Raw genomic sequence first — 11,307 nt, forward strand, 5'->3', positions numbered from 1 at the left:
GGGTGGTCTGTGTGTGTGGGGGGGGTCTGTGTGTGTGTGTGTGTGTGTGTGTGGGGGGGGTCTGTGTGTGTGTGTGTGTGTGTGGGGGTGGTCTGTGTGTGTGTGGGGGGGGTCTGTGTGTGTGTGGGGGGTCTGTGTGTGTGTGTGTGTGTGTGTGTGTGTGGGGTGGGTCTATGTGTGTGTGTGTGTGGGGTGTCTGTGTGTGTGTGGATGGGGGTCTGTGTGTGTGTGTGTGGGGGGGGTCTGTGTGTGTGTGTGTGTGTGTGTGTGGAGGGGGGGTCTGTGTGTGTGTGGAGGGGGGGTCTGTGTGTGTGTGTGTGGGGGGGGTCTTTGTGTGTGTGTGTGTGGGGGGGGTCTGTGTGTTTGTGTGTGTGTGTGTGTGTGGGGGGGTCTGTGTGTGTGTGGGGGGGGTCTGTGTGTGTGTGTGTGTGTGTGTGTGTGGGGGGGGGGGGTCTGTGTGTGTGTGTGTGTGGGGGGGGGTGGTCTGTGTGTGTGTGTGGAGGGGGGGTCTGTGTGTGTGTGTGGGGGGGGTTGGTCTGTGTGTGTGTGTGGAGGGGGGGTCTGTGTGTGTGTGTGGGGGGGGGTGTGTGTGTGTGTGTGTGGGGTGGGGGTCTGTGTGTGTGTGTGTGGGGGGGTGGTCTGTGTGTGTGTGTGGGGGGGTGCGGATTGCGGAGGGGGACCGCTCGGTAAAAGTGTTGCTGATTTTTGATGCTGACACGTCCTGTCTCTCCCCCCCCCCCTCCCACACCAGGTTGTGTCTGAAGAAAGCGAGCGAGGTCTCTTCACTGCTCAGTGCCCAGTGTCTGACAGTCACCCTGCAGGGTAAGGCCCATCATAACATCCACAAACCTTCATCCATCTGACAACTTCAACTCCCCAAGACAAACCCCACCTCCCCACAGTACAGGGCCCCCCCCTCCTCTCCTGAAGGTGCTGACTCTCACTGGGGTACAGGGTCCCCTCCTCTCCTGAAGGTGCTGACTCTCACTGGGGTACAGGGTCCCCCCTCCTCTCCTGAAGGTGCTGACTCTCACTGGGTTACAGGATCCCCCCTCCTCTCCTGAAGGTGCTGACTCTCACTGGGGTACAGGGTCTCCCTCCTCTCCTGAAGGTGCTGACTCTCACTGGGGTCCAGGGTCCCCCTCCTCTCCTGAAGGTGCTGACTCTCACTGGGGTACAGGGCCCCCTCCTCTCCTGAAGGTGCTGACTCTCACTGGGTTACAGGATCCCCCCTCCTCTCCTGAAGGTGCTGACTCTCACTGGGGTACAGGGCCCCCTCCTCTCCTGAAGGTGCTGACTCTCACTGGGTTACAGGATCCCCCCTCCTCTCCTGAAGGTGCTGACTCTCACTGGGGTACAGGGTCTCCCTCCTCTCCTGAAGGTGCTGACTCTCACTGGGGTCCAGGGTCCCCCTCCTCTCCTGAAGGTGCTGACTCTCACTGGGGTCCAGGGTCCCCCTCCTCTCCGGAAGGTGCTGACTCTCACTGGGGTACAGGGTCTCTCCCCCCCCCCCCTCTCCTGAAGGTGCTGACTCTCACTGGGGTACAGGGTCCCCCTCCTCTCCTGAAGGTGCTGACTCTCACTGGGGTGCAGGGTCTCTCCCCCCCCCTCTCCTGAAGGTGCTGACTCTCACTGGGGTACAGGGTCTCTCCCCCCCCCTCTCCTGAAGGTGCTGACTCTCACTGGGGTACAGGGTCTCTCCCCCCCCCCTCTCCTGAAGGTGCTGACTCTCACTGGGGTACAGGGTCCCCCTCCTCTCCTGAAGGTGCTGACTCTCACTGGGGTACAGGGTCCCCCCTCCTCTCCTGAAGGTGCTGACTCTCACTGGGGTACAGGGTCTCCCTCCTCTCCTGAAGGTGCTGACTCTCACTGGGGTACAGGGTCTCCCTCCTCTCCTGAAGGTGCTGACTCTCACTGGGGTACAGGGTCCCCCCTCCTCTCCTGAAGGTGCTGACTCTCACTGGGGTACAGGGTCTCCCTCCTCTCCTGAAGGGTGGGTGTTGGGAGCAGTTCTCCAGTCTATGTCTCTAACGGTTGGCTCTGTATTGTTTACACAGAGACGGACGACCGTGACCTTGCCTGCCTTGTCTCCTCACTGGTCCAGGTGACATTGGATCCTTACTGCAGAACCATGCCGGGCTTTCAGAGTCTGATCCAGAAAGAATGGGTGGAGGCTGGACATCGCTTCAGTGACCGCTTCAACCGGCTGCGGACAACCGACAAGGATGAGGTGAGGGTCTGACGGTGCCCTGACTGTAAATCCACTTTCCCTTGGGTGAACAATGGGGAATTCCTGAACCACCCAATAAACCACATCACCAACACTCGAGAGCTTTACTCTGTATCTAACCCCGTGCTGTACCTGTCCTGGGAGTGTTTGATGGGGACAGTGTAGAGGGAGCTTTACTCTGTATCTAACCCCGTGCTGTACCTGTCCTGGGAGTGTTTGATGGGGACAGTGTAGAGGGAGCTTTACTCTGTATCTAACCCCGTGCTGTACCTGTCCTGGGAGTGTTTGATGGGGACAGTGTAGAGGGAGCTTTACTGTGTATCTAACCCCGTGCTGTACCTGTCCTGGGAGTGTTTGATGGGGACAGTGTAGAGGGAGCTTTACTCTGTATCTAACCCCGTGCTGTACCTGTCCTGGGAGTGTTTGATGGGGACAGTGTAGAGGGAGCTTTACTCTGTATCTAACCCCGTGCTGTACCTGTCCTGGGAGTGTTTGATGGGGGACAGTGTAGAGGGAGCTTTACTCTGTATCTAACCCCATGCTGTACCTGTCCTGGGAGTGTTTGATGGGGGACAGCGTAGAGGGAGCTTTACTCTGTACCTAACCCCGTGCTGTACCTGCCCTGGGAGTGTTTGATGGGGACAGTGTAGAGGGAGCTTTACTCTGTATCTAACCCCATGCTGTACCTGTCCTGGGAGTGTTTGATGGGGGACACTGTAGAGGGAGCTTTACTCTGTATCTAACCCCGTGCTGTACCTGCCCTGGGACTGTTTGATGGGGGACAGTGTAGAGGGAGCTTTACTCTGTATCTCACCCCGTGCTGTACCTGTCCTGGGAGCGTTTGATGGGGGACAGTGTAGAGGGAGCTTTACTCTGTATCTAACCCCGTGCTGTACCTGTCCTGGGAGCGTTTGATGGGGGACAGTGTAGAACTTAGAGCATAGAAAAACTACAGCACAAACAGGCCCAAACATAACCTTCTATCTTACTAACTTCCATGAACTTATCCAAAAGTCTCTTAAAAGACCCTATCGAATCCGCCTCCACCACCACTACTGGCAGCCCATTCCACGCACCCACCACCCTCTGAGTGAAAAACTTACCCCTAACATCTCCTCTGTACCTACTCCCCAGTACCCTAAACCTGTGACCTCTTGTGGCAACCATTTCAGCCCTGGGTAAAAGCCTCTGAGAATCCACTCTATCAATACCTCTCAACATCTTATACACCTCTATCAGGTCACCTCTCATCCTTCGCCTCTCCAAGGAGAAAAGACCTAGCTCTGTCAACCTATCCTCCTAAGGCATGCCACCTAATCCAGGCAACATCCTTGTAAATCTCCTCTGCACCCTTTCTATGGCTTCCACATCCTTTCTGTAATGAGGCGACCAGAACTGGGCACAGTACTCCAGGTGGGGTCTGACCAGGGTCCTATACAGCTGCAGCATTATCGCCCGATTTCTAAACCCAATTCCTCTATTGATGAAGGCCAGTATTCCATATGCCTTCTTAACCACAGCCTCTACCTGCGACGCTGCTTTGAGCGTCCTATGAACCCGGACCCCAAGATCCTTCTGATCTTCCACACTGCCAAGCGTCTTACCCTTAATATTATATTCCGCCATCCTATTCGACCTGCCAAAATGAAACACCTCACACTTATCTGGGTTGAACTCCATCTGCCACTTCTCCGCCCAGTCTTGCATCCTATCAATGTCTCGCTGCAACTTCTGACATCCCTCCACACTATCCACAACACCTCCAACCTTTGTGTCATCAGCAAACTTACCAACCCATCCCTCCACTTCCTCATCCAGGTCATTTATAAAAATCACAAAGAGCAAGGGTCCCAGAACAGATCTCTGGGGCACTCCACTGGTGACCGACCTCCATGCTGAAAAAGACCCATCTACAACCACTCTTTGCCTTCTGTGGGCAAGCCAGTTCTGAATCCACAAAGCAACGTCCCCTTGTATCCCATGCCCCTTCACTTTCTCAATGAGCCTTGCTTGGGGCACCTTATCAAACGCCTTGCTGAAATGGAGAGGGAGCTTTACTCTGTATCTAACCTCGTGCTGTACCTGTCCTGGGAGTGTTTGATGGGGGACAGTGTAGAGGGAGCTTTACCCTGTATCTAACCCCGTGCTGTACCTGTCCTGGGAGTGTTTGATGGGGGACAGTGTAGAGGGAGCTTTACTCTGTATGTAACCCCGTGCTGTACCTGTCCTGGGAGTGTTTGATGGGGACAGTGTAGAGGGAGCTTTACTCTGTATCTAACCCTGTGGTCTACCTGTCCTGGGAGTGTTATAGGACGGGGCATAGAGTATAAAAGTTGGGGTCTGATGTTGCAGCTGTATAGAACGTTGATTCGGCCGCATTTGGAAAACTGCATCCAGTTCTGGTCGCCGCACGACCAGAAGGACGTGGAGGCTTTAGAGAGAGTGCAGAGGAGGTTTACCAGGATGTTGCCTGGTATGGAAGGGCTTAGTTATGAGGAGAGATTGGGTAAACTGGGGTTGTTCTCACTGGAAAGACGGAGGATGAGGGGTGACCTTATAGAGGCGTATAAAATTATGAAAGGCATAGATAGGGTGAACGGTGGGAAGCTTTATCCCAGGTCGGTGGTGACGTTCACGAGGGGTCATAGGTTCAAGGTGAGGGGGGGGGAGGTTTGACACGGGTTTCAGAAGGACATATTTTACACAGAGGGTCGTGGGGGCCTGGAATGCGCTGCCAGGCAAGGTGGTGGAGGCGGACACAGTGGGAACGTTTAAGACTTATCTAGATAGCCACATGAACGGAGTGGGAATGGAGAGATACAAAAGAATGGTCTCGTTTGGACCAGGGAGCGGCACGGGCTTGGAGGGCCGAAGGGCCTGTTCCTGTGCTGTATTGTTCTTTGTTTGATGGGGACAGTGTAGAGGGAGCTTTACTCTGTATCTAACCCCGTGCTGTACCTGTCCTGGGAGTGTTTGATGGGGGACAGTGTAGAGGGAGCTTTACTCTGTATCTAACCCCGTGCTGTACCTGTCCTGGGAGTGTTTGATGGGGGACAGTGTAGAGGGAGCTTTACACTGTATCTAACCCCGTGCTGTACCTGTCCTGGGAGTGTTTGATGGGGACAGTGTAGAGGGAGCTTTACTCTGTATCTAACCCCGTGCTGTACCTGTCCTGGGAGTGTTTGATGGGGACAGTGTAGAGGGAGCTTTACTCTGTATCTAACCCCGTGCTGTACCTGTCCTGGGAGTGTTTGATGGGGACAGTGTAGAGGGAGCTTTACTCTGTATCTAACCCCGTGCTGTACCTGCCCTGGGAGTGTTTGATGGGGACAGTGTAGAGGGAGCTTTACTCTGTATCTAACCCCGTGCTGTACCTGTCCTGGGAGTGTTTGATGGGGGACAGTGTAGAGGGAGCTTTACACTGTATCTAACCCCGTGCTGTACCTGTCCTGGGAGTGTTTGATGGGGACAGTGTAGAGGGAGCTTTACTCTGTATCTAACCCCGTGCTGCACCTGCCCTGGGAGTGTTTGATGGGGACAGTGTAGAGGGAGCTTTACTCTGTATCTAACCCCGTGCTGTACCTGCCCTGGGAGTGTTTGATGGGGACAGTGTAGAGGGAGCTTTACTCTGTATCTAACCCCGTGCTGTACCTGTCCTGGGAGTGTTTGATGGGGGACAGTGTAGAGGGAGCTTTACACTGTATCTAACCCCGTGCTGTACCTGTCCTGGGAGTGTTTGATGGGGACAGTGTAGAGGGAGCTTTACTCTGTATCTAACCCCGTGCTGCACCTGCCCTGGGAGTGTTTGATGGGGACAGTGTAGAGGGAGCTTTACTCTGTATCTAACCCCGTGCTGTACCAGTCCTGGGAGTGTTTGATGGGGACAGTGTAGAGGGAGCTTTACTCTGTATCTAACCCCGTGCTGTACCAGTCCTGGGAGTGTTTGATGGGGACAGTGTAGAGGGAGCTTTACTCTGTATCTAACCCCGTGCTGTACCAGTCCTGGGAGTGTTTGATGGGGACAGTGTAGAGGGAGCTTTACTCTGTATCTCACCCCGTGCTGTACCAGTCCTGGGAGTGTTTGATGGGGACAGTGTAGAGGGAGCTTTACTCTGTATCTAACCCCGTGCTGTACCTGTCCTGGGAGTGTTTGATGGGGACAGTGTTGAGGGAGCTTTACTCTGTATCTAACCCCGTGCTGTACCTGTCCTGGGAGTGTTTGATGGGGACAGTGTAGAGGGAGCTTTACTCTGTATCTAACCCCGTGCTGTACCTGTCCTGGGAGTGTTTGATATCTGGAGGCTGTGTGTCCGGTTTGAAACTGTGTAACTGTTGAATTGTCCTGTTTTCCAGTCTGCTGTATTCCTGCTGTTCCTCGACTGTGTTTGGGAATTATTGGAGCATTACCCGGTGCTGTTCGAATTCACAGACACCTACCTGCTGGCGATACGTGACAGCACCCACATCCCACTCTTCCAGAATTTCCTCTTCAACTGCCCGCGCGAACGGGCCTATGCACAACAGGTATAGCTACCATCCAGTCTACTGTGACGCGTGCCCCCTCCCGCTGCTTTCTACCCGCCCTCCAACCACGCCCTGGTGCGTGTGTGTGTGTTCGTGTGTGTGTGTGTGTGTGTGTGCGCGCGACCACTAACCCTCCCCAACCCCCACCTAACCCTGCCCCAGCCAGGGACCTCGATTCTGAGCTCGGGTCACTGTCTGTGCGGAGTCTGCGCGTTCTCACCGTGTCTGCGTGGGTTTCCTCCGGGTGCTCCGGTTTCCTCCCACACTCCGCAACAGATGCGGGTTAGGTGGATTGGCCGTGCTAAATTGCCCCTTAGTGTCAGGGGGACTCGCTCGGGTAAATACCTGGGGCTATGGGGATAGGGACTGGGTGGGATTGTGGTCGGTGCAGACTCAATGGGCTGAATGGCCTCCTTCTGCACTGAAGGATTCTATGATTCTATGCTCCGGTTTCCTCCCACAGTCTGAAAGACGTGCTGGTTAGGGTGCAGTGACCGTGCTAAATTGTCCCTCAGTGTACCCGAACAGGCACCAGAGTAGGGGATTTTCACAGTAACTTCATTGCAGTGTTAATGTAAGCCTACTTGTGACTAATAATAAATCAACTTCAAACTTAAAATAAACTTTAAACTTAAAATAAACCCTCACTCCTCTGCCCTGCTCCCTCTCTCCACCTCACTTCACCCTGTGGTTTGTGTACATTCCTCTCCATATCTCACTCTCTCTCTCTCTCTCTCTCCGCCACCCCCCCAGTCTCTCGCCACTGATCTCAGGGCACGTGTGACTCCCTTCACCAATGGCTGGCCGCGCCCTCGCAGTGCCCCACGGGGTGAGCAGGTGGTTCTGAAGGGTGGCTTCTTCACTCGAGAGGAGAGGAGCTGCCCACTGCCCTCAGTCTGGGACTGGTCACTCCAATTCCCACTGGAGCACCGGGCGTTATTCCGAAGCGCCCTGTACAGCAGTGACGCCCAACTCCCGGCCCAGAATGGGACGTCTGCACACAGCAACACTGACAAGGTGAGTATCTGAGAGAGAATCAGTGTCCAGTGATCCCCGGGTTAGAGAGAGAGGGGAAATCAGCCAGGGTTCCTGCTCCTGATCACTGTCCAGTGATCCCCGGGTTAGAGAGAGAGGGGAAATCAGCCAGGGTTCCTGCTCCTGATCACTGTCCAGTGATCCCTGGGTTAGAGAGACAGGGGAAATCAGCCAGGGTTCCTGCTCCTGATCACTGTCCAGTGATCCCCGGGTTAGAGTGAGAGGGGAAATCAGCCAGGGTTCCTGCTCCTGATCACTGTCCAGTGATCCCCGGGTTAGAGAGAGAGGGGAAATCAGCCAGGGTTCCTGCTCCTGATCACTGTCCAGTGATCCCTGGGTTAGAGAGAGAGAGAGAGAGGGGAAATCAGCTCCTGATCACTGTCCAGTGACCCCTGGGTTAGAGAGAGAGGGGAAATCAGCTAGGGTTCCCGCTCCTGATCACTGTCCAGTGACCCCTGGGTTAGAGAGAGAGAGGAAATCAGCCAGGGTTCCTGCTCCTGATCACTGTCCAGTGACCCCTGGGTTAGAGAGAGAGGGGAAATCAGCTCCTGATCACTGTCCAGTGACCCCTGGGTTAGAGAGAGAGGGGAAATCAGCCAGGGTTCCCGCTCCTGATCACTGTCCAGTGACCCCTGGGTTAGAGAGAGAGGGGAAATCAGCCAGGGTTCCTGCTCCTGATCACTGTCCAGTGATCCCTGGGTTACAGAGAGAGAGAGGGGAAATCAGCCAGGGTTCCTGCTCCTGATCACTGTCCAGTGATCCCTGGGTTAGAGAGAGAGGGGAAATCAGCCAGGGTTCCTGCTCCTGATCCCTGTCCAGTGATCCCTGGGTTAGAGAGAGGGGAAATCAGCCAGGGTTCCTGCTCCTGATCCCTGTCCAGTGATCCCTGGGTTAGAGAGAGGGGAAATCAGCCAGGGTTCCTGCTCCTGATCACTGTCCAGTGATCCCTGGGTTACAGAGAGAGAGAGGGGAAATCAGCCAGGGTTCCTGCTCCTGATCACTGTCCAGTGATCCCTGGGTTACAGAGAGAGAGGGGAAATCAGCCAGGGTTCCTGCTCCTGATCACTGTCCAGTGATCCCTGGGTTACAGAGAGAGAGAGGGGAAATCAGCCAGGGTTCCTGCTCCTGATCACTGTCCAGTGATCCCTGGGTTACAGAGAGAGAGGGGAAATCAGCCAGGGTTCCTGCTCCTGATCACTGTCCAGTGACCCCTGGGTTACAGAGAGAGAGGGGAAATCAGCCAGGGTTCCTGCTCCTGATCACTGTCCAGTGACCCCTGGGTTAGAGAGAGAGGGGAAATCAGCCAGGGTTCCTGCTCCTGATCACTGTCCAGTGACCCCTGGGTTAGAGAGAGAGGGGAAATCAGCCAGGGTTCCTGTTCCTGATCACTGTCCAGTGATCCCTGGGTTAGAGAGAGAGAGGGGAAATCAGCCAGGGTTCCTGCTCCTGATCACTGTCCAGTGATCCCTGGGTTAGAGAGAGAGGGGAAATCAGCCAGGGTTCCTGCTCCTGATCACTGTCCAGTGATCCCTGGGTTAGAGAGAGAGAGGGGAAATCAGCCAGGGTTCCTGCTCCTGATCACTGTCCAGTGATCCCTGGGTTAGAGAGAGAGGGGAAATCAGGCAGGGTTCCTGCTCCTGATCACTGTCCAGTGATCCCTGGGTTAGAGAGAGAGAGGGGAAATCAGCCAGAATTCCTGCTCCTGATCACTGTCCGGTGATCCCTGGGTTAGAGAGAGAGGGGAAATCAGGCAGGGTTCCTGCTCCTGATCACTGTCCAGTGATCCCTGGGTTAGAGAGAGAGAGGGGAAATCAGCCAGAATTCCTGCTCCTGATCCCTGTCCAGTGATCCCTGGGTTAGAGAGAGAGGGGAAATCAGCCAGGATTCCTGCTCCTGATCACTGTCCAGTGATCCCTGAGTTTATTGTTGATCTGTTTTGCAGGTGGAATTTCCATTGCCACGGACGGTGTATCATTTGACCAGGGGAGTTCTCCTGGTTCAGCCCCAGCTCCTGCCCTGGAAGAACGTGTCCGTGTCAAAGAAACTCAGTCGGTTGAGCCAGTCCCTGGAGAGTCTGCTGGAGCTGGAGCAGCCACAGAGGATCCCGTTATCCCCGTCCCTGGACCCCGCCAGCCTCCCCCTCCCTCCCATCCCGGCTCCTGGCATCCGGCTGTGGAGAGGCTGCTACCTGCGCTGGCCGCTGGAGGTGGGGTTCGAGGCCGCGTACGACCTGCTGACCGCACTGACCTCCCAGGTCCACTGGCTGGAGCAGAGGCTGAGGCAGGAAGCTGACCGGCAGAACGCAGCCACCAGCGGCCTGGACCACCAGGGTAACCACATTGCCCAACCCCCCAGACCAGTCTGTGCCAGCCCAGTGTGCCCGAGTGGGAGCGGCACCATGGAGACTTCCTTCACCACCATGCTGAGCAGTGCCACACTATAACCCTCGACCTGCGACCCCGGGTACTGACCCTGGACCCCCTCATTGATCCCTGACCCCAAACGCCCTCACTGACCCCGAACTCCCCCTCTGACCCCTGGAACCTGACCCTGGACCCCTCACTGACCCCTGGGACCTGACCCCGGACCCCCTCACTGACCCCTGGGACCTGACCCCAGACCCCCTCACTGACCCCTGGGACCTGACCCCAGACCCCTGGGACCTGACCCCAGACGCCTGGGACCTGACCCCAGACGCCTGGGACCTGACCCCAGACGCCTGGGACCTGATCCCGGACCCCCTCACTGTCTGGAGCGGTCCAGTTGGGTGGGGAGTGGGGGTTCCAGCTGCGGGGGAAGGGGGTCCAGCCCCGGGAGGAGGGGAGGGTGTTTCAGCCCTGGGGGGGGCGGGGGCTCTACCAACTTTACAGCCTTAATCACCAAAGTGAGATTTGTCCCTCCCCCCAGCCCATCGCTTGGAAACTAGTTGTTTATGGGATGTTTGAGGGGAACTTCCATGCCAGAGCTTGTGGAATTGGAGGTACACTGCTGGGGTCAAGGGGCGAAGGTCGGGAAGGAGGGTGAGGGTCAGGGATCGGGGGATCACTGTCAGCCTTTTCCAATGGGACAGACTGTTCCTCTCCACCCGCTCCTTCCTTCCCTGTTTATGTTTAGAGTCCGACTGCAGTCCATTCCGAGGCTGAGGGTGGGGACCCCTCCCACAGGCTGCTGCGACCCCCCCCCCGCCCCTGTACCCCACCCTGACCCCCACCCCTGTACCCCACCCCTGTACGCCACCCCTGTACCCCACCCCGAGCCCCATCCCTGTACCCCACCGACCCCGCCCCTGTACCCCACCCTGACCCTGCCCCTGTACCCCACCCTGACCCCGCCCCTGTACCCCACCCTGACCCCGCCCCTGTACCCCACCCTGACCCCGCCCCTGTACCCCACCCTGACCCCGCCCCTGTACCCCACCCTGACCCCGCCCCTGTACCCCACCCTGACCCCGCCCCTGTACCCCACCCTGACCCCGCCCCTGTACCCCACCCTGACCCCGCCCCTGTACCCCACCCTGA

General features: G+C 56.5%; 1 protein-coding gene across 1 annotated transcript; it reads left to right on the top strand.

Moving 5' to 3' along the window:
• Nucleotides 1-751: 751 nt before the first annotated feature.
• Nucleotides 752-10,571, top strand: LOC144490740 (myotubularin-related protein 10-A-like; the record flags this gene model as incomplete). Its single annotated transcript, XM_078208450.1, has 5 exons — nucleotides 752-822; nucleotides 2,058-2,230; nucleotides 6,584-6,754; nucleotides 7,508-7,771; nucleotides 9,732-10,571. Coding segments are annotated over 5 exons (1,180 nt in total), but the record flags the coding sequence as incomplete, so codon positions are not given.
• Nucleotides 10,572-11,307: the final 736 nt, after the last annotated feature.

This window comes from Mustelus asterias, unplaced genomic scaffold, assembly GCF_964213995.1.
Source record: "Mustelus asterias unplaced genomic scaffold, sMusAst1.hap1.1 HAP1_SCAFFOLD_3715, whole genome shotgun sequence".
In the NCBI taxonomy this organism is placed as follows: Eukaryota; Metazoa; Chordata; class Chondrichthyes; order Carcharhiniformes; family Triakidae; genus Mustelus; species Mustelus asterias.